Source organism: Etheostoma spectabile, chromosome 22, assembly GCF_008692095.1.
Source record: "Etheostoma spectabile isolate EspeVRDwgs_2016 chromosome 22, UIUC_Espe_1.0, whole genome shotgun sequence".
Taxonomy (NCBI): domain Eukaryota; kingdom Metazoa; phylum Chordata; class Actinopteri; order Perciformes; family Percidae; genus Etheostoma; species Etheostoma spectabile.
In genome coordinates this window covers 5,052,553-5,076,462 of record NC_045754.1, presented here as the reverse complement: position 1 = coordinate 5,076,462, position 23,910 = coordinate 5,052,553, and the positions used below count along the sequence as shown (strand labels likewise).

Here is a 23,910-nt window from a genome sequence, read left to right as displayed (position 1 = left end):
GGTCAGGAAAGTGGGTGGGGGTGGGGGGGGTTATAATGTTGACTTTCGGATGACGAGACGGTAATGCGAGATCAGAGAGTCAAGCCATAGGACAGGGAGCATTAGTGCCTGACTGGAGTACAATGAAGACAGAGTCGGCAGTGAATGGAAAAGGGTCGGCTTGGGGATAAAAAACCCGAGACTCTGAGAGAGTGTAATGCTTGTTCCAACTAGGTATGCCGAGAGAAGGCGATAATGATGCTTACTTTACTCCTTCAAGGCTGCCGCAGTGAGAGCTGTCAGCTTCAGCACAACACTGGCTGGCAGGACGCTGCTGGGATGCCACTTGGTATGTTAACCCCCCAGACGTCACTGACAGTATGTGATAGATTGTGGGTGCGCGACAACATGCGTGTGTTTGTTTGCAAGTGCGAGAGAGACGCTGTTTGTGGGCCTTTTGCACGTGCGTGTGCATGTTCAGGCGCGTCTTTGTGTGACTTTTAGCTTGTCAATTTTTCTTGGCAGCGGTAAACGCAGAGTGATGTGATTTTCCCCTCCAACAGCCTCCAGGAGTAATGATCCAGGTTATTGCAAATGACGTGTAACACCTCAACCCAGCGGGCATTGGTGCTGCAAAAACCTGTCCTTATAGGTTAGGTTTGCCTCAGGGAGACTGTTGTCTTGGTGGCAGCGTTGTGTGCACAGTTCGTCTGTTTCCAAACCTGTCACCTTCAGATGTGCTCCTCCTTCTGTGGATAATGGTCTCCTGTCTATGTTGTGAATGATATCTGGACTCCATTGTGCACTCGTTTCCTCTGCTGTGCTATTGTCCTGCAGAATGCCTCTGTGAGTATTTTTTTTTCTTCTTTTCTTCTTTTTCCTCCGTAGAGGTACAATGTGCAAGCTGTATTCTAAGATGCTGTAAATGAACAGGCAACACACATCAGCAAAGGTCCTATTTACTTTCAATCCCCAGAGTGAAAAAGAGAGGTATCTGCCATTGCTCTGCTACTTCTCAAAACATTAGGATCGTTCATTGCCAACGAGAGAAATAGAAAGACCTCCTGCACAAACTACCTGCCGAATCAAAGCGTGCGTATCATTCTGGGACCGTATATATTCCTCAGGGAAGGACACAATACAAGCTTTCTGCAGCAACGTGGGACACACAGTAATAACAGCGCAGTGCTGTATTGGGCTGAATAATAGGCCACCCACGGCGTCTCTCAGACAGTAGGGAAAACCTGTCCCCTTTGAGAAAAGGTCATTCTTTGAGAACCCCAACAGCTGAACACTGTGCTTTGACATAAATAACTGACAAACTGATGTGTACAGGTCTCACAGGCCTCCAATTACTGTTTCACGCCGCTGTCCATCACAACCAAATGGGGCAGGACCTGCCAGAGGACCTTCAAGTTGCCGGTGCGTGCAGCTTCAGAGTCCAACCCAGAGGAGCTGCAAGCGCTCTGCAATAATTAAGTTTGATCTAATGAAGGTAATGCCAAACTTGGGTTATTGTTTGCCTGAGGACAATGCAAGAGAGTTGAATTGGTTGTTGGGAAAGATGCCGGGGGAATTTCTTTGAAATGGAAAAATTGCATTAAACATTCCATTTGTATTAATTATATTGTGCCTCTTATTAACATTGGCACGCTTAGCAGCAGCAGCAACAGCCACGGTGCTGCTGGTAGTGCTGGGCTTAAAGCGGCACTCGGAGCAATAATATTAGAGGAAACCATCCATGCCTGAGGCACACTGAAACCGCCTGTGATGTCACTGAATAAATGACTGTAGCTTTATTCTGAAGCATTGTGTCTAGACCTTTGGTCCTGCGAGACGTCAGTCACTCAAGTTACTCACCACTAGATTCAATTAATCATAACCTTAATTCAATCCGATGGTCGGGCCTCCCAGCTGTAAGCCTCTAAGTGGGTTTTAAGAGAGATGGAGTCTGCTGGTGTACGGTCCTCCATGCTGGAGCTGAAGGGCCACCTGTCTATCAGGGATTTAATGACACTAGAGAGGTCAAGGGTTAGACTCAGAGAGGTAGGCGGAGTGCTTACTTGGAGGGAATGTGCAAATACGAATACATAAGCACACACTTTTGCTTATGTACTTTTTTTTAAATGATGTGTTTTGGGGGCATTTTAGGCCTTTAATTCTATAGGACAGCTGAAGACATGAAAGGGGGGATGACATGTAGCAGAGGGCCGCAGGGCGGAGTCAAACCCACAGCAGCTGCTTTGAGGAGTAAACCTCTATGTCTGAGCGCCTGCTCTAACAGGTGAGCTACCCAGCATTCGAGCAAAAATGCAAGAAAGTGGACCTGTACATCCAGCTACTTGCTCATCAGCTTCCATCATAAACACAATGCAGTGAGTGTGTGTGTGTGTGTGTGTGTGTATGCGCGTGCCTTCATACACGGACTAGAATGTCAGAAGTCGACCTACAGCAGAAGGAGCAGACACTTGTGAAATGCAGTGTGTATCCTCCTCAGTCTCATAAATAATGGACGTTGGTGAAGCATCTGTCAACTTTTCTGTCAACCCTGTTCCAGATGGGAGTCAGACAGGCCAGGCCGGAGCAGCGTGTTACATACACACAACAAACCTCCATCCAGTGTGTCTTATGCACCCGCGCCCTGTATACATCAGCACACTGACACCCGCATTCACCTACATGCCTCAGCCTCTGCTGACTTATAAGGTCCTGCACCCTGCTTCCTCCACCCTTTCTTCTTGGACCCTGCTCGCCACACACTCCCACACAAATGTAATCATTGCATGAAGAAAGGGGAAGCATACTCTGAAGACCTCCCCTCAGTTCAATAAATAAAAGTCAAAAAATAAATTCTGTTCTCTACCTAAATACACACAGAGCTGTTCAAGTAAATGTGTCACCACATCACATGGCGGTGGGAAGATGGTAAACAGACACCCTCCAGTGCCTTTGACTTAAATACAGCACTGCTCACTCAACACTAAACACTCGCTGTGAGTTCTTTTCCCACGTAGCCGCAGAGCTGTGCGCCCACTAAAATTGTACTTCCTTGACATCTGGCTTGAAGAAATCTGGGTGTGTTGTCCACGGGCACAAGGCCAGGAAATGGACAGTGAGCATGCAAGTGAGCGAGCGAGCTCGGGATGCACTGTAACAAGTATCAGCAGCAACAGTCGCTGACTTGCTTCCCTTCCCCTCTGGCAGCGCGCTGGTAGGATGAGTGGATCGGTTGCTGCCGGGTGGCGGTTACTGTACGCTTGCTTTATGGACTAAAGCATCGTCTTCCCGGCCTTGTCGTAATAGAGGATTCAGCTCATAAAGCAGCATCATGATTTGCAATAAGCAGAGTTAGGGGAGAGTAATGAAGGTGTAAATCAACTGAGCCATTCTTCTTTTTTTCTTTCTTCTTCCTTCTTCTTGTCTTTTAATCTGGCATTGGCAGTCTCTCTCTCTCTCTCTCCTTTCTGTTCTGTCCGCTCCCTCCTTCTCTGCTTCTTCTCCCTGTCCTCTCTCCCTTTGCAGTAATGGAAAGCCTGGCACTCTGTAATAAAGCAGAGTGAGCAGCAGTATTAGTAAACAGTCTCTGCAATCATTCAGCCAAGTCCAACTCTTTTATTTTGTGTGTGTGTGTGTGTGTGTGTGTGTGTGTGTGTGTGTGTGTGTGTGTGTGTGTGTGTGTGTGTGTGTGTGTGTGTGTGTGTGTGTGTGTGTGTGTGCACCCCCGTACGGTGTTAGGGCTGTGGGCGTGGGGGCTAATGAATGAGGATGGAATGAGGAGCATTAAATTCCAGTCTGGAAGAGGGAGAGGCAAGGACTATTTGTTGGAACTCCTCATAAGAACGCCTTTGTTTTCATTTTTTCACAGAGGTTCTGAACAAAAAAGCCTTCTTTTTTTCAATAGCAGTGTTGGGAATGTAGATGCAAATGTGCGGCATACAAGCTTTGCAAAGAGGAAAAAAGGACCACACAGCTACCAGCAGGGCACCAGGGCTTGCCTCTCTCCCTTCCCCTTTCCCTTAAATTAAGACGTCATCAGAATTTTGAAAGGGAGCAGTAAGTTGGATTGGGAGCAGTCATCAAAAGAGAGGGTCCAATACTCCTGAGTTAAAAACGCCTGGCTGGGAATCATGTTAAAATTTCCATGCCTCGCTCCAAATCGATCGTATGGGTCCCTGCTCTCCAATATCCATGGTCACCTTTGCTGTAAAGTAGGGTATTACTTCTTTAATGCAGTGGGGTTTTCATTCTGTGACCAGTGAGGAGAGGAAGGAAAAGAAATATATCTGGTGACCTCAAACACAACGAAAGGATGGCGGAGGATAATGAAAGAAAGTTGCCTGAATTTTCAATACATACATATACATCGGTTCATGAGCAAGATTAGTTGCTTGAAGTCCGCTCATGACATTGGGTTGAATTATTTTCCCCGTCTGACTGTTTAACTCCAGGTAGCCTCTGTGGACACGTTAATGCAGTATCGATTGTTTATCTGTAATAACACCGTGCTGCTGCTGCGCTGATGACATCGGGGGGGGCATGAGAGGGTTTGGGGATAGAGGGGAAGGTGGGAAGGTAGATAGATAACACACTATACCCTCTTTTGACTGGTGGCTGGCGATTTTGAATCTGGGGGTAAAACGAGGTGGCTGAAAATATCCTATCTGGCAATAGTCCAAGTGTGAAATGGGAAATAGAAACTGGGGTGAAAACGTCAGTGCAATGTGGCCGCTGCTCGATAAGGCTGTCTCCTGTCTCCGAATAATTCAATCTCCTGCTCCGACCATTCTGGTAACTTGCCGGTGCCAATGCCGGCATCCACCCACTCTCTGCCCCTGGGCCCGGAGCCCATATGGCCAGCTACAGTGTCTCTCCGTGACCTATTGCCGGGCCTGTTGTTCAGCCAACCCCCCTCCAAGGAGCTTGGTAATTACAAATAAGCTGGAAGTCACACCAGCCACGAGAAAAGGTGAGCGTGATTAAAGATGCGTGTACTGCAAAGTTCAAGAGGGGCTCCACTGGCATGCCAACGTATTGAATCGTGTGTCTCGGCAGTGTGCAGGAATCAAATGCTAACGTGGATCAATCAGGCTTCTTTGTTCATTAGGAGTTGTCCGTTCCCAGGAGTGGCAATAAAATAAAAAACAACCCATCACAGTGCTCATTTCAATGATGAGGCCTCTGTCCCTCAGGGATAAATAGCAGAGGTAAATAAACATGAGTCACAGTTAAGGTCAGAGGAGATCACGGCGGTCGGTTCTTCATCTCAGAGGATGCCTGAATCCCTTTTGATGTGATTAGATTGAGAAGAGTGCAGAAAGACCCTTACATTGGCAGCAATGCTGCAGGAAGGATTTAAAATGTACGGCAACAAATGAAAAGCCGGCAAATATGCCCCTTTCATTTCTTGAGGAGCATTGCTGACAAAATATGTATTTATACAAGGCATTTGAATTCAGATGCCATCACAAATTGTGTGGCTTATTCTTGAATGGTATTCATAAAATGCATATTATTTTCATTTGTCTTTTTTATATCCCAAGGCTGGGCTGATACCCATGGCAGAAGTCCTGCCTCTGACAAATGGCTTTCTTAACACTCGGATGCCTAGCTGGTTTTAGTTGGATGCCGTTTGAGAGAATTTTGTCCAATTTAAGAACAGTCAAAAGCCATGGTATCAGTCCACGTCTCTAGCTTTTTGAGTGTGTTTGAAGCCTCCAGTATTAATAATGTAAAAAGAGGTGCTCCTAACGCTGTCGCTGTGTTAGTTTATGGTAGGCTTTGAGAAAAGGTCATTTCTCGCTAGTCGAGAGGGAGACACATTTTGTCCGTGCTGCCTTTTATTAGGGCCATATTTTAGGTGTGTGATGTCTTTGTTTGAGCTGTATGTATTATTTAGTGTTGTGTGACAATTGTGTTTGGAGCCGTCTTGCTCCTGACCCGCTGTTACAGTCGATATGCGCCTGAATGGAAATGTGCTTCCATGTCGTTCCTTCTCATGTAATTGTCACAACGGGGAGGCTGAGACAAACGTGGGAACACAACTACTTCACTGATTTTCAATTCAGTGAGCCAAGTTTGACCTTTATGTAGTCCGATCAATGCATCTGCTTCCAGAGACGCACTGATCATTTAAGAACAACAGCTGCGGCGTGATCTAATAGCCTGGTGGGGCAATATGTTCAAGAGGTAAACATGGATATTGATAGAGAGGCAAGATATTTTAATTACTAGGGTTTAATGTGAATATGACGCAGCATTGGCCTTCTGCTCCAGTCTGTTCAGGGCTAAATGCACAGAAAACACAAACGTGTGCTTGACTGCACATGGCACACACAAACACTTGGGAAGAAAACACTGATTTGCATAGAGACGGAGGCTCCCATAACCACCAGTGTATTACCACAAAGGCCTCTGTGGGGAAAGCAGGAAGCCATCCGACCCATCCATTGAGCCTCCTCCATCCTCCCAACCCTCCCCCCCCTCTGCCATTGTCAGTCCCTCTGAGCTGTGTAAGACAACACGGCCACTGGTGACAACACATGTGCTCTGGTGAACACACAGGAAAGCAAACAAGCGAGGATGTCTCATCTGCTAACGTGTCAATGGATGAATGCCATTAAGCTATTATTTCTTTGCTCTTTATGTGCGAGGATGTCCTGTGCCTATTTGTTCTGCCGTCGCGGCACAAGGATGACCACATCTGTTTGCCACCCGGGTACTAGGCGTTATTAATCTTGACGCGAGGACATTTAGTGAAATCAAACCTCCATTTATTAGCCCCAAGCGCAGGATTGGAGAACTGGCGAGGGGAGATAATGACTTTAAGCTCCCATTTAGTCAATTAATTCCGAGAAGTGGAATCAGAAACTGCACGCCAAAAAGTGAGTCTCTGTTGTTTACAATGACATGGTTCAAAACCATATTTCAGGACTGAAAGTCATTATTTGAGGGACAAAATGACGCTGCCCTAATATAGTAAGAGAATCTGGAGTGACTTCAGAGAAGAAGGACTCTTTAAAATAATGTGCTGAGAGCACATCGCTTGATGGTAAACACAGCCATAAACACTGGTGCGAGTTCATAGAATCCCATCTTTGTTTTTGTCAAAGTGACAACAGTGAGAAAGAAAAGGGAGTGAGCTGAAAAAAAGAGCACCATGTGGAGAGCTGGCAACCTACAATTTAGTCCAGACTGTGGAGACATAAAATCAAGTGCACTGGAGGAAGGGTTACTCCAGGAACACTCGGTGGGTTCTAAACTGGGCCACTCTGACGGCGGTTGTGAAAGCTTCGGACTGACTGATGCAAGCTCTGCTGAATGATGGCACTGTGGAAATAACTAGAAAACAGGGAAAATTGGGGGCTCTCATTGACTTGGCCCAGATTGTATGATTTATATGGGTTATTTGGTATGCATTTGGGCAGTGAGGCAAGGTAATGTGTTTGCAGTGGGCTCTGGAGCAATGCACTGGGATGAATGCTGTGGGCGCACCCCAGCCTCTGACAGGGATAGTATGAGCTAATTTGTTTGGTTCACTGGCATTCAAAGGCACAGTCTCATATAGGGCTTGGCAATATATTGATATTATATCAATATTGTGATATGACAATAGCTATTGTCTTAGATTTTGGGATATTGTAACATCATAATATTGTAAATGTTGTCTATCTCTTGTTATAAATGCTACCTTACAGTAAATCAGTGTAATTTTCTGAACTTACCAGACCATTCTTTACCCACTTAGTTGTTAAATTCCCATTACTGATGATTATTTATCTAAAATCTTATTGTGGAAATGTTTTGTGAAAGCCCCAATTGTCAACCCTACAATTGCGTTGCAATATTGACTTCAAAGTACTTGGTCAAGAATGTTGTAGGGCTGTCCAACGGTTAAAATATTTCATCGCGATTTATCGCATTATAACGTCATAATTAAATTGCAGTAAAATTGGCATTGGCTGTGTGCTTGGCCATCGAGTGGTATTTCAGACTGGACGTGCTGCGATGAAAGCTCAGTTCACAAGAATAAAACACACAGATCACTTTGGTTTTGTCAATGGAACCATTGCCAACTTTTCAAAAGTAAACTTTCCATTTAGAATTTTATTGGCGTCCATTTCGGCGTCTCACGCTCACCATCGACTCAAAACCTTACGTTACTACTCTTTGGCCGGCTCGCAAGCCCAAACAAGTGTGTGCAGCGTGCCTGTTGTTTTGTTTCCGGTCTAGCTAGATCCGGTGTGGTGTTGTAGTTTTTCTAACGTTACTAGTTGTTGCAAAAGCATGTGAAAAAAACGACAAAGCTTGCTAGGCCAAAAAGAATCTTGAGATAAAAAATTGACACCGTTAAAATTGGTTTGCGTTAACACCGTTAATAATGCGTTTAACTGACAGCCCTAGAATATTGTGATACTTCATTTTCTCCATATTGCCCTGCCCTTAGTCACACAGTCTTGTATGCCATGTACGATCAGGAAATTGATTAACCACATAGTCCACAATTTTGAGGTTTGTTTCTTAATAGTCCCTCAGATATGTTAGCAGTTTGCAGATAAACATCCGATAACATTCTTTAAATTATATTGTTAGGAACACGTTGAAATGTTGGCAACACATCTTGGACTTGAAAACTTAATGTGCTATTTAGAAGCAGAAAGGGGACTTAGAGAACCGTTAACTCAATCTTGGTGCTATTCCAGTGTTGTAGGTTGAATCCTAATTTTGACTAGAGGACCGTGGTGTTTTGCACTACAGTGCTGACATTCAGTCAGGAATTTCGGTTCAGCTTTGCATTCCAATTTGACTGGGGATTTCAGCTGTTTATTCGCTGGCATTTTATGATGATGATTTTGCTCTCAATCCGTAGACACTTTTTTTTATTTTCCTCTGTGGTGATATGGCCCATCTGTCTGAAATCTCCTTTTAGTGATCAATTTCCTTGCCTTAATCTGGGAGGCGTGTGCTTTTGTATGTCAGATTGGAGTGGGGTACAGTTATTTTCAAGACAATGCGGCAGTCTGTCTAGACGCTGTTCCTCAGCTAAACAAAAGATCAATATATTGACAGGCTTCTGTGGGAATTTCTTTTCTATTTGTTTGCATTTGTATCCATATTGCTACAGCGACAAGGGACATACACGGGTTGTTTTTACACATAAGAGCAAAAGTTCATCAGCTACCCCACATTTTTGATAATTTGTCATTGGTTGTGAACCACTAACCCACATGGGCAATAAGACAAATGGGGAGACCCAGATTTGGGTCGAGCGTACTGTTTTCCCAAATCACACTTGGGAAATAGCTGTTAAATTTCTCCAGTGAGTAGCATAACTTAGGTTTTGAATGACTCCTACTCTGAGTCTTCTTAACAAACTGAGTCTGAGATGAGGTGAGGAGGAGGAGGAAGGGGGAGGAAGGGGGAGGAAGAGGATTTGAGGCGGCCAAAGAAAGCAGAGATGGTGGAACAACCTGCTGCTGACACCTCCACACATTATCAGCTTTTAAGGGTCTCCTTTGTGGATTGTAACATGGCCACGTTACCTGTGGCACCAGTGCCCAACCCTCCTCTTCTCCCCACTCCCTCCTTCACCCCCTCTCGTCTCCCTTGCTCGTTCCCCTAGCTGACATTTTCCTCTCTCACTTTTAATTGCACCCTCGGGGCTCTTTCTGGGTTGCTGTGGAAGTCTTTGGCTCAACGGGTGCGATAGGGTGCTTTGCCGTGTCGCTCATATCCCTCGTTAGGGAAAAGAAAAAGAAAAACTGGAATAGAAGTTGAGATAGGTAGAAGAAGGAGAGAAGAGGAGTAGGTTTACTCTAAGAGGTCACTCCTAAGTCTAGATTAGGCTAAAATGCCACCCAGGCCTATGATGTGAAACGGCACATGTGCACTGGAAAGGCCATTAGCTGGCCAGATCCAATATGTATTGACAAATGCATTTGTGCGACTCTCTGTGTCCCTGTCTCTATCCTAGTGGTTCTGGGTTCGATAAAACCAATAGATACATTTAATAGCTAATTGTCCTGATTCAAAATGTTATCCCAAGCAATTCTTTGAGCGTAGAATCACGGGGCATTCGAAAATTGGCAGCAGACACATTAATCTTGCTTACCCAGCGCCCAACACAATGCACAAGTCTTATTGCTCTGTGGCGACTCCACACAATCTGTGACAGGCAATTTAAAGCAATTTACTTTTTTCATTTTTTCATCAAGCATTTGTTTAAATATGAAGCGAGAGACAGGGCAGGCGAGAGAGCAAGACAAAGAGAGAGTGAGTGTGTTTAAGGAGGGAGAAAATAAAGGCAGCCTTGTGCTTGTTGTAAACACTGCCTCTTAACTGGGAGAATATAATTATGGTGTCATGTTCTATTACACACCTTCATTATGACGATGGTGCTCCCTGAAAAAGCGAACAGGGAGAGACGAGACCTGTGGCTCCTTTTCAAAAATCACTTCCAGTGACGGGCGCTCTGGGAAGATGGCTATGAACAAGAACACACTCACTCTTTGGCACTTTCTCTGTCACAGTCGGGAAAATTCAACTTTGTTTCTTGGCTTTCTAGTTTTGTCCCTAGGTTTTATTCACATTGTACAACAAAAAAAGTTACCTTAATTATGCAGAAGACACACATTTATATAACCATATCACCAAGTTAGTATGATCCAATGCGATCACGGTCAGAGTTAGTGCATTGAACAAATGAACGATTGGATGTGCCAGAACATTCTTAAATTAAACAAAGACAAAACTGAGGTAGTTGTTTTTGGAGCCAAGGAGGAATGATTAAAAGTCAGCGCTCAGCTGTTAAAAAACAACAGCCAAAGCCTGAAATCTTGGTGTAATCATGGCATCAGACCTGCATTTCAACAAGACAATTACATAGTCAGCCTACTCTCACCTTAAGAAAATATCAATGATTAAAGGAATTGTGTCTCAGCAGGATATGGAAAAACTTGTCCATTCATTTATCTTCACTAGACTTGACCACTGTAACGGTGACTTTCCAGGTCTCCCTAAGAAATTGATTAGACAGCTGATTCAGAACGCCGCTGCTCGAGTCCCCACTTAGACTAAGTCAAAAGTCTTTTCACTGGTTTCTTGTCTCTCAAAGAATTGATTTCAAAATACTACTACTACTGTTGGTTTATGAAGCACTTAAATGTTTAGGGCCCAAATGCATTTCTGATCTGCTGCTATACATTATGAACCATCCAGACCTCTCAGGACGTCTGGGACACGTCTGCTTTCTGTCCCCTTAGTCAGAACTAGACACGGAGAAACAGAGTTCAGTTTTTATGCTCCACAGATCTGGAACAAACAGGTGGGATGCAACTCTCAGCTCTATTATAGCTATAGCACATCGTTTCTATTGCCCCCATGAGGAATTCTAAGTAATGACTACAAAACTGTTGGCGCGTCCACATGATACTAAATACATTTAAGATTTAATATATGTAAAGCACTTTGAGTTGCCTTGATGATGAGATGTGCTATTTAAATAAATGCTCGCTCCTTTACTCATCATGTTAGTTGCTGAGATCTGGGACAGTGGCATTGCTACAATGACAACAAGGCAAAAAGCAGAAGGGTTATCTGAAGGTAAAACCAAAAGTGAGTGCAGCAGAAATGTTGATAAACACAATAAAAGCCCACAATAACAGCAAGCATGGCAGGTCAAAGTTTAACTCTGGTTCTTCAGTGTGTAAACAGGGATAGATGTTCACAACAGACTATTTTTCTCTTCCAATTTAGTGCGGCTAAACTGGGGATTAGTTTAAAACGTGTCTGATTGTCTGACCCCGTGTTTCATTAGAATTTTTCATAGTTATTATTCTCGTTGTTAATCTGAGTAATTAACTTGGTGGCAATAGAAGCAAAGGCCAGTACTGCGAATAAGATCCAAGTTGTGAGAAATTGGTAATTCTCCCTCCATCTTTCTTTCAGTTCCACTCTCATATAGTACAAATGTGAAAAGACAGGCATTTTGTCTTAGCAACTGGGCTACATGTGGCACCATAGCATTCTCAACCGACTGTGACATTTTTTGACGTCACAAAATAAAGCTTTGACTTACTCCTGGTCGTGGTCCCTTGTCAAGAGAATTATCGGGGCAAAGAGCTGTACAATATGGCTTCCAGGGTATGACAAATGTGGTCAGGGGGCGAGTGCTCCTCAGGGACGGCCGAGCCCTCCATACAGTGGAAGCATTAGCTTTCCACAGTGACATTATGAAGAAATCTATTGAAAAGGCTGGCTTCCCAGTGCTGGGGGACTCGAGGTAGAAAGCTTTGTGAGTCCACCCCAGAGACCGACTGGTATTTCCAGCTACGCTAAAGCCTACAGCGAATCAATAGCTCAAAGTCCCACGTGCTCCTCACCAGCGTCAATTAAGTAAATTCATAAAGTCGAGTGCGCTGGGAGTTGGGGGATGAAAATAAAAAAGGAAATATTAGGGAGAAAGCAGGAAAAAGCATCCAGTCATGTAGCAAATTTGGATAGGAAACAGAGCTTCTGCCATGAGAGTTGCGGCTTAGAGAAAGTACAGGGACTATTTCTCTATGGGCGTTATTAAGAAGTCTGACAGTCCATCTCACTTTCCCCTGCCTCCATCAGCACACGAACTGTTGACCCAGGAGTCTTTTATTTTTTTTTCTCCTCCCTGTGCTGAGCCACGCAGAGGACACATGCAAAGTGACTGGCTTTCAGCAAAAAGCCCAGCGATAATGCATATATCAGCTCAGGTCTATGCAAGCAAAGTAGCCAGTGGCAGGGGGATGGGATGTGGAGGCAGTAGGGTGGGGGGGGGGTGTGCTATAAACTGCAACGCATAAGGGAAAAGAGAAGAGGGGACCTAACCCCCAGCTTCAACCGCACTCAATGTGCTTCATAAGGGGAAAGCGGGGCATGCCTTGGCTGCCTCTGGAAGACAGGTAGCGTAATGGATGGGCCAGTCTCCCAGCCTGACTGCTGACGCTGCTTTGACAGGACGTTTCTACCTCTCCTTCACTCCCTCTCTCCCTGTTTGCCTCTTAGTGTTGTCACGGTAACTACATGTGAGTTTAAAAACTTTTAGCAAGTGTTTTGTGAAATGCTGTAATTCCCATTCACTATCACATCTAGAGGGCGTAAACAAACCCTAGGATTTGAATTTCAGCAGTTTGACGTCATCTGGTTTTAGCCACAATCGCCAAAGTCATTGCAGAAAGCAGACCTGCAATAATCCGCTCTCAATACAAAGAACATAGAAAACATTTTTTGGACACAAAAGCAACCTGAACAGCGGACAGTTGTGCAACTAAAGAGGTGGCTCCTTTTTTGATTATTGGTACTCATCTCTTTCAAAAACGGCTAAAAAAATGTATGAACATTCTCTATTTCCATCTTATCAAATGACCATGTTTGCTGTTTTTCCTCTGTTCTATAATTGTAAGCTTTCAGACAAAACAAGCTAAAACATTCTTAGCTGCAGCCCTAAAAATAATGTACACAAAATACAAGTGAGCTAATGTGCTAACCAGCAAGTGAAAAACCTAAGATGCTACTACACAACTGTCTTTTTTCCTGTTCTGCAGCTCAGTGCGATGAGTCAACTGTGGCAAAGTAATGTACATCACAGCATTGTTAATAAAAAACAAAATTAAAAAAAAAACAGTTCACAAGAATCTTTACGTGTTGGACTCTGTGCCACCGGTGCATTTTGGGATGGGATTGTAGATGGGCTGCACTATATGAGGAAAATATCTAGTTTTGATTATTTTTGACTGATATTGCGATTGCGATATGATTCAAGATATTGAAGGGAATTATCATGTTTTCATCATTATTGTCATTTTCAGTGACTTATATTAAATCTTAAAAAAATGTAAATGACAATAGTGTGATTTTGGCAAGGATCTGTACCGAACAAAGGTTGTTTCTGTAGTCTGTAGGATAGGATTTGTAGACTGGGACATCTCTGCAGCACCACAGTACTTCATCCAGAATGGTTTGACACATATATGTTATCTTTAACAAATATTGCATCCCCTTGCGATTTGGATATTGCACTAGTCCATATTGCGATTTTGCTAAAATTGCGATTAATTGTCCCGCCCTAGCTTGTAGGAGTGAAAGCAACAAAGAAAGTGAAACTGTCTTTATGGACGCCTTCCAGTGGAACTGACATAGTCAAATAGCTGAAAACAGACAACTATTTTAAACCAAATCCTTCTTCACCGCAAAGTGTTTGACAGAGTGGAAAAGGAGTGAAATATGCAGCTACTGTATTTTGTTTATCGAGGCAACAAAGACACCCAGCCGACATCAAAACCCCTGTACAAGAGCTGCTCTAAAGCTTTCCCACTCGATGTGGTGAGACATCTGTTAGAAAAAAGCTCAGCGGTTGTTCTGTGACATTGCTTGATAGTTCTTTATTTTTGTGGTATCAGATTTTCAGATTCTAAACCTAGTGCAGGTATCCAAGGGAGAATTGTGGTATTGTGACAGTACTACTGCTTCCACACCCCTTACCCAGCCCCTTTCCTCTCACTCATCTTCCCTCGCTCCATTTCCCCTCATTATCTTCAGTCTGTCTGGCTCCGCTTCTGCATGCAGGTCAGGGTACGTAATTCATGTCCAGAGACATTGTTTTCTCCTTCTCTAACATACTGTGTGAGGAAAGCCGACCAGACTTGCCATACATCGGAGCTAGACTGCACCCTCTCCCCCCACCCCCCATGCCTCCTCTCCCTCCGCCGGCGTTCTGAGAACTAGCGATATGGAGGACCGTGGCAGACGCTCCCCAGCGGACCCACTGATAACCCTCCTACCAAACCCCAGCCGAGGAACACTGGCGGCCTGGATATCGCCCAGCCGGAGAGGAATAATGAGAACAAAAGCAGAATATGTGGCCTTCTTTCTCTTTCTTCCTACCCCTCCTTCTCCTCCACCTCCGTCCTGCTCTTTTCCTCTAGTTCCGCTCCTTTCACATATTTGTCAGCGCATTCTGCGTTGGCCTTCAGAGGATGGCGGACAGAAAAAAAGGGAAAGGAGACGGGTGGGGGAAATGATTGAGAGACGGAGAGACGGGATATTCCACTGCCCACATCAGGGCCATCTCTATGGTTTGCTAAACAGACATTTTGTTCAGTATCTTTACACTGATCTTAAGGTAATAAACTGGGGTTGACATTGCCCAGGGTCTCCATTGGCATTCTGCTGGGTCTGATAACAAAGTGTGCCGAAGCAGCTTGTAAAAAACGATAGAATGGGCTGCTCCACATTGAGCCTTGCACTCTATTAGATGTTGATTCAGGGGCTTAATGCCGATAAAGTAGCTCCGTACATGCTCTACAAGATGTAAGCCAATACATTGATGTGTAATATTTCTAATCTGATATTTATCAGGTTAGGCAGCACTCAGCCTGCCCATCAATCAGATGGCTGACAGTCAGCATAGAGTATGTGTGTGCACATGACATGAATGTATATCAGGGCTTGAGTGGACCGGAATGTGTGGGTGTGTGTGTGCGGTAGCAGAAATGCCATCCGCTGTGTTACAGATTTCAGATCTGCTTTGAGCTCTGGCTTTTATCATGTGGGTCCCGACTCATGCCTGTTTTTTTACCTGGACTTGATTTTTCAAAATTGTCTGCCTTAAGTGTGCACAGTAGTTGCATCTTTATTCAAATGTAAAAGTAAATGGACTTTTCTGATATTGCGCCTTTCTAATATTAACGACTACTCAAAGCGCTTTTACATAGTACAGGAACCATTCACACACATTCATACACTGTGGCTGAGGCTGCTGTACAAGGTGCCACCTGCTCATCAGATAAACACTCACACACATTTACAGTCCGATGGTGCAGCATCGGGGGCAACTCGGGGTTCAGTGTCTTGCCCAACGACACTTCGACATGCAGGGCCAGGGATCGAACCACCAGGGATCGAACCACCAAACCTCTGATTGGCGACCGCTCTACCACTGAGCCACAGCTGCCCCTGTTTGTTCCCGTGTTATATTGTTTTGCATAAGATTCTGAATGTTGTTGAAGTGTTTTTATTTGATTGAATGCTTTTTTTTAATTGAATTTTTTTCATTTTGCATTTGTTTGGGATTTTGTCAGCATGTTCAATGCAGGCTTTATCAATCAATTGCCATATGTCACCAAAGACCTACCATCTTTAGTTGACAACCTAAAGCAAGTGGAAACGAAAATGAAGGAGAAACTGTCTAAATTCAGATAATAGGAGGACAATTTAATGTAAATAAAAGCCAGAAAAATTCAAAAGTAAAAGTTATAAAACTAGGTTTAAAACTCATTGTCACATTTTAGTTGTTTGTTTAAAACCCTCTTTACCGTGTTGGTTCATGGTTAACCCTTTTTTATGATTGATAGATCTTTATCTTTACTGCTTTTTTAAGCAATTAAAGCACATTTCGTGAGATATGTATTTTCTCTTCCCATCTGCCCCTGGTATTGACTTCCTTTTCAACATGGCATCATACACGCCACCTTTCTTAAGCCAAATGGCGTGCTCTGTGGGAATTTTGCGTGTGTATGTCTACGCTGTATAGCGGGCCTACACATACACACCACTTGGCGTGTTATTGCAAGAAGAACATATCGCGAGAAGAAAGCTGCGGTTGAGTTTAGGAAAAGAAGAACCGGTTTAGTTTAGGAAACGCAACACGCGGGACACGGGTGAAAGTTTTGTGTTTTACCCAGCCTCCCTATGCGGAGTTTCACCCTTTCATGCCAATCGCTACGGCGTAAATTCACACGCAATTTCAAGGTAATGTAAGTCAATGGAGGCCACACGGCATTGATGAACACACTAAAAAGCAAGTATGTGCCTTGACAATATGCTAATAATGGCATACGAACTTTGTCATAAAACTAGGTTAATTGATTTCATTGTCACGTTGTTTATTTCAAACCCTCTTTACAGTGTTGGTTCATGTTTTGCTTGTTTTGGTTTCGATTTAATTATTTTTATGATTTTATAGATCTTCATCCCTGTTGATTTAAAAAAAAACATTTAATTGAAAAAATACACCTATTTTCCCTACCCATCTGCACTTGGTCTTGACTCCATTTCAAAGGTACTACATCTTCCGAATAACTGGAACTCCACTGAGTTGGTCTCGACTACAGGTTATGAAGCTAAACAGGAGCTTGTGCAGTAACAAATCGCTGCCTTCCCTCCCAGTATTGACACTTGTGTTTTTCTCTGTAAATGTTGCAGGTGCTGTTTGCCGCCCCATGTGAGTCTGAGGAGCCTTCCCTGCTTCAGTAGATTACAGCATGTGGACCGATCCGATACTCTGACCAATAACCACTGGACACAGACCACTGAGGTGGGGGGGGAGAGAAGACCCGAGATTGTGGTGGTGTGGCCATGGATAGAAGGAAGGTTTGCATTTTGATGGTGCTGTGGGTAGTGTCTCACATCAGCTCTCCAGGGCATGGCCTCCGGGCCCTGCGAAGGACTACAGGGGGGCGGAGGGGGTCCACAGGGCTGACGGGACAAGACGCCAATGGAGTGCCCCTCAGGCGCTCCAAACGAGGTTGGATGTGGAACCAGTTCTTTTTGTTGGAGGAGTACACCGGGACAGACATGCAGTATGTCGGAAAGGTAGTTAAAGAGCATGCTTTCTCTGTTTTTCTCTTTATTGGAAACTCACAGCACCAAGCTGCTATACCAGTTATAGACTAGGGATGTCACAGGAACCGGTACTTTGGTACCAACTCCATGTCAAATGTGACGGTACTCATACTTATACAGGTAGCTGGGGGATGCAATCCTTCTGGACCTGACAGGGGCATTATACACGCCTAACGTTACAAATGATCTAGACTGCCGTTAAAACGCTGAGCAGCACAAAAAAAAGAGGCAAATAGCCCCTCATCTCCGTGCACGGCTTGATTGCATTCAGTTTCTGGCTTTACCATACATCTAAGGCGGCAGCTTTCACGACTTCAGCTGGAGCTTCCAAACCGCAAGTGAGTCTGTTTCTCTCTGCTGTTAGGGTTATGGTTAGCCGCTGCGGAGGAGGGTCTGGCTAGTCCTCACAGAATTTGGGATGGGAGAAAAATTTGCTCTGGTTTATTTCTATTTCTTTGAACCAATCACAATCGTCATGACCGGCACTAAGCACCCAACAGAACCATGGTGCCGCTGCATGTGTACGTTGTTTTAGTCGTGCAACAGAAAACTCAGACTATTGGACAGATAGTCTTGCTAGCTGTCTGGATTTACCCTGCAGACATCTGAGGAGAAGTTAACCATAGTACTCATAAATCCACCGGAGATTACAATTTCAAAACAAAGAAAGCAGAAGGTAGCGGATATCCAGGCAAAAACAGTGTTCTCCGGCGGAATTTGCAGCGCTACCGGAGCAATACCGGAACAGGAATGTTGCGTATAATAATAATAATAATAATACATTTTATTTATGCGCGCCTTTCATAGCCTTAAATTCACCTTACGGTTAAAAAATAATAATATATATATATATATATATATATATATATACAGTTAAATAGGCACATACAATTCAAACAAACACTTTTAAAAGATTGAGATAGAAAAATTAAAATAGAGTAATCTATTCATTATTTGGATGGAGAGAGTACCATGTGGGGTTGGGAAAAGATGGGTTTTGAGGGAGATTTTAAATGTGGGTCGAGACTCCATGGTAGGGCTGGTTATTGGGAGGGACTTTCAAAGGCAAGGAGCAGAATGGCTGAAGGCTCTGAACCACTTTGTGGCTAGGCGGGCAGAAGGAGTGGAAAGCAGTGAGGAAGACGACGATCGGAGTGTTGAGTTATAGATATAGAGGAGCGAGACTATGGAGGGCTTTGAAGGTGAGAAGAAGAATCTTAAAGTCAATACAGTATTGGACAGGGAGCCAGTGGAGTAATGTGCTCAGTTGTTGGGGTTCTGGTGATAATACGGGCAGCTGAGTTTTGGTCCAATTGGAATTCCTGGATATTGACTAGGGTTAGCCTGTCCCAGCCGCGTTATCATGGAACCCATGCATCTTCTTGGCAAGAATAGCATTCACATGTTACTATTGACTGGGCGTCCATGCTTGCGTGAAGTCACGAAACCCAATTTGTTCAGGTCCTATCCCCTGACCATTCGCCTATCCTAACCTTAACTACTCAAGGTCGATGCATAACACCAACCAATCAGGCTGCTTCTCAGGGTGGGACTTGCCTAGAAGTTGCGTGGGATCCATAATAACGCGTCACTGCCTAACGTTAGTGCTGAAAGCTGACAAAAACTAACTTTAGCGCTTGTTTAAGCTGGCCTCCTTTAATGTCCCTTAACTTTAACCAGACCAGTTTTATATGAAAAACTACAACGGCAGAGAGAAACAGACGTAACTAAACATGCTTCCTATCTGGGAACCCCAGGTGAACTTGTGAAAGACGTTGCCGTACGCTAAGGTAACACCGGGCTTCAAAGCAGCGAGCTGTGGGGTCCATGTCCATGTAAATCTCGCTCTCCTTGACCCATCCACTCCACACCAAAACACAAAGTTGAAACAGAAAAAAAACTGACACTGAACAAAGAGTGACATGACAATAAGTTTTAGTATTATTTTCTTCTTGTTTTTACACACCGTAGTATGGACTTTGGTAGGGAGCATCGTGTACTTTTGTTCGTATCCGAACCGAGAACTAGATTTTTTGTTATCGTGACATTCCTGTTGTAGACAACAGCTGCTCTTCATACCAGTGATGAACACACACAATCATACACACGCTGGGTTATACCAGTGATCAAACAGCAGCTCAACAGATGGATCAGCTCATCTGATCTGTAACCAATTTTACACACGATAATTAAATATCACATGGATAAGATTGGTTAGATTCCTAATCTTCTTTATTTGTTCTATGATCAGAATGCTTCCGAAGTGACTTCTTTAATACTTTAAAAAAAGGTGTTGGGCATCTTAGGTATCATGATGAGACTAGTATTAACAAAACACTTACAGTAATCATTGCAGATCACATAAAAACACAGACATATACAGCAATATCTTCTTGCTGAGTTACAATGGTCGTTGCATGTCGGGTTTATTAGATGCAGCACATTGGAAGTTGTGCCATTAAATTGCATGTAAACGAAACACTTTAGAACAGTGACTCCCTTGTGTTAAGCAGGAGTTCAGTTGGATCTCATTTAACTAACAATGCATTTGCAGAAATGTTTCTTTTTTATATTTTCTGACCCATCTAAAGTCCAGAAGTCCCAGCTCCCTCAGAATATACAAACTCTTTTAATCTGTTTTTCCATTTCTGATGGCGGTCTTTTCAGAATGAATACAATAAGTACTCAGTGGTGCGTGAACAGCTGTAACCACCCACCACAGTTGAAAAGAGTAAATAAAATACACTCAGGCACGTACAGAAAGCTCAAACGTCATCATTCCTTAGAAAACCTCCGGTATACTTGCTACGCTGTTACATTGATAAGTGATTTCTACGAAGTGAAGACACCTCGGCAGTTAGCACCTGACAAAAATATTTGCATAAAAAATGAAGCATCAACAACCATCTCACACATTGTAACTATGAAGGCGGAGCATCGAAATCTACAGCTTCCTGTCTCCTTTTCAGTCTCTCTCTCTCATTCTGTCTTTTCCTGAATGTCTATTGTGTGTTTATTCTTTTGGGATTTGATATCCACAACTTGAACTTTTTTACATGCCGACATTTAAAAAGTTGTTATTTTTGGTCATTTAAAAAAAAAAGGTCTCATTATGTACTGTCCTGTGTCTTGTCCATACATATTTATGAAGACAGACTTCTGTATTTTTTTAAATCCTTCCCATCCATCAATCTAAAGAAATTCACATTCAAGCAGATTTTGTTTTTGCATGTTACAATCACACAAATAATCTGAATTTGTGATAGAACAATTTTATATAACAAGTTTCTATAATAGGACTGGGGCGGGGAGGGGGGGATAAATATTGGTTTTGCCTTCTGTTAGTAGCATAATGGAGTTCTAGATAACGTTATTATCCTCTTACAAACTCAAAGGAAAATATCTGCTTTTAATGAGAAGCTGCAACATAAATAACATCATGTACATGAGTGCATCATTCTGTCTCCATGAATACAAGAATCACCCCATCATCGGAGACGTGACATGATACTCCAACTGGCTAATGCTCATATATCGGACTTCCATCCATCCATCCTCAGGCTTTGTTTGCTGTTGGCTGTCCAATATATTTTGTGCCCACTGTCAGCTCTGTGGCTGCTCGCACGACGTCCATTCCACTCACATCAAGCCGTCCTTACGCGGCAGTCTTGCCCTACAGTAAAATATGACTTTGTCCGAAGGTATTATTTGTTCAACAAAATGAAAACACGGTGTCAACCCAGATAACATTGGGGGATGTACGAGAAGATGGGCCAAATAATGCTTGCTTTACATGCAGCGGAAGTCAAGATATCAGTCTCCCTTTCCAACCTACTGTAATTGAGGCGATTGTGAAGTGTTGTGGCAAGGTCAGGACGACTGAGTAGGAAGAAAGGCTGTTTTGTGCGAGGAGTTGAATGGGGCTAGTGCTTTGCATTCCCATCGTGTGTCCACGGAGGATAGAGTCATCCAACCAAATGAGATTCTGCAACATGCATCCTCCCAGAGTGGGGGTTGACTTTCAGCCGCTGGTCTAAAAGGATTACAACATTCCGTACGGTTTGAGCCGAGCAAATACTAAGAATAACAACAACAACAAAAAAGTTGAAAAGAACAACAGAAACAGAGTGAATGAAGATGAAAAGCAAGTACTGAGCATGATCAAACCGCTTTGTCTTCAGAGAGTGGTGACTGATGTGCCACTCGTCCTTTTAAGCTTGTAAAAAGACTAATGGCAACAACAAAAAAAACAATTGATTATCTGAGTGTGGTATACATTTAGAGAGCCAGAGGCTGCTGCTAAGAGCCCGTCTCCTGAAGACGCCATTAAGGTATCAACATTCAAACACCATACTTAATCATGACTCTGAGCGCTTGTTGCTCTCAACCCCACCCCACCCCACCCCCAAGTACATGCAGCTGGGAACTTCTTCTCATTGTCAGCTCACTAGCCAGTTGTTACATAGGATTGCGTTACGTAGATCTTATCTGATTGCAATTACTGTTTGTTAATTGCTTGATAAAGTACAAGTGATGAATGAAGCCCTAAAAGGAATGAATGGCTTTTGAGTTGAACACTCAAACATAGAGAACAAACATCTGCATCTGTATCCTGAGGTGTGGGCCTGGGTCTGAAGAAAAAAAAAAAAAAAAAAAAAAAAAAAAAACACTACCAGAAACGAAAAAGGAAAGGCTTTTGTCATTGCAAGTGACATCATGGCAACCAGAGAACACAGCGTGGAACAAAACCACTTTTGTTAGTGGTGAAAAAAATGAATTGGAAATAACACAATGGCAGGTTATTATAAACAAGGGAGCAGCTCTTGACACACAGTAAAAGATAGAATGATGAAACTAAACTTGAATTACAACATCCCGTCTCCAGTTATTTGCTAAACTCAATCTCCCCCGGTTGCTTTTTTTTCCCCTTTTTTTCTTTTTAGGACGGCTTTATCGAGTTGTGAAGTGCTAACAAATGAAAGTTTAATCTTTCCTGAACAAGCGTAACAAAAGCTGTTGGAACAGGAAGGAATTAAGGGAAGCAATCGAGATGAAGGGGAACAGGAGACTCTGGTGGTGTCTTGTTGTGGAGCTGGTTGGCTGCTAATCTTGCTAATCTTGCTGTATTGGCCAATGATTTTTTGTATTTTTTTTCCCCTCCTGCAGAAGGGGAATCGTACACTGCCTCTCATTAGCAGTCGAGCTGCATACAGGCCTCGCAGGGCCGCGGCTGTCACTGGGGGAAGAGAATGTTTGTTTATTTCATTATTTCTTACTTTACCAAAGGGCACATATCCACTGAAAATGGTTAATGGCCTGTGGTTTAGGAGTGTTTGTGCTCTACTATCATATCTCATAAAGTATTTACAGCCCCTGATAGGCCCCAGTGGTTCTTGGTCTGCTGGGTAGACGCCTCAACACAGTCCCTAGCAAGTAAGCAATGTTCTCTGTATGTGCACAAACACACCAGTGTGCACGCAAATACACACTAGCCTCCAGTAATGGGCTGAAAATCAGAGGAAAATAAAAAAGGCAGATGAACACAGACATAATATTCTTCCCGGTCCTGAATGACTCAGTGGTTGAAGCGACCTGGGGGAAGGACTCAAGCGTCTTATGGCAGCAGAGTGGAAAGGTGCAGGGATGTGTGTGTTTGTTTGTAGGGGGGGGGGAGGTGATTTTTGGTCTTTGTTCATGCTCCCCCTGTTACCAGCTGCTCACCTTGGCAAAGAGGCAAGGAGTTTGCAATATGGCACAGGCCTGGCTGTACCCACTCCATGGCAACCCCTGCGGTCTCCAGCGGCGACCTGGAGCACACATTGGCAGTGTTTGTTGATTAGGCGATAAGTTTCTGCTTGTGCGCTGGGAGGGGGCAACTTCAATTACGCTTTGACGAGACCCGGCAAACATCTGTCTGACAACGTTGCAGGGGCGAAGCGATGTCGGAGCGAGATACGCCAACATAACCACAGCACCTTGCATTTGTTTCCATGCTATCACCTGCCCACTGCTGTTTCAAACACCCGTTGGTTTTGTCAGAGGGAGATTAATTGATTTTTCTATCATCAAATATTCAGCCCTTGTCTCTTATCAAGTAGTAAGTTATATTTCAATGAGGGGCAAATGGATATGACATATTTTGTTCAGTTGTTATTTTTTCAATATTTCCTTTTAAAGGTCCCATAAATTCACTTTTTTAAACATTAAAATGTGTCCCCCCCAGCCTGCCTATGGTCCCCCAGTGGCTAGAAATGGTGATAGGTGTAAACCGAGCCCTGGGTC

General features: G+C 43.7%; 1 protein-coding gene and 1 long non-coding RNA gene across 2 annotated transcripts in view; one reads left to right on the top strand and one right to left on the bottom strand.

Moving 5' to 3' along the window:
* Positions 1–23,910, top strand: part of LOC116671982 (cadherin-6) — a 78,224-nt gene that overhangs the window by 7,230 nt on the left and 47,084 nt on the right. Inside the window, exon 2 of the mRNA XM_032503465.1 lies at positions 17,209–17,598. Within this exon, the coding sequence (XP_032359356.1) occupies positions 17,362–17,598 (237 nt within the window). The 5' untranslated portion in view covers positions 17,209–17,361. The remainder of the gene's footprint in view (positions 1–17,208; positions 17,599–23,910) is intronic.
* LOC116671984 (uncharacterized) overlaps positions 19,043–23,910 on the bottom strand; it is a 28,674-nt gene continuing 23,806 nt past the window's right edge. Inside the window, exon 3 of the long non-coding RNA XR_004327437.1 lies at positions 19,043–19,219. This is a non-coding gene — a long non-coding RNA (uncharacterized LOC116671984). The remainder of the gene's footprint in view (positions 19,220–23,910) is intronic.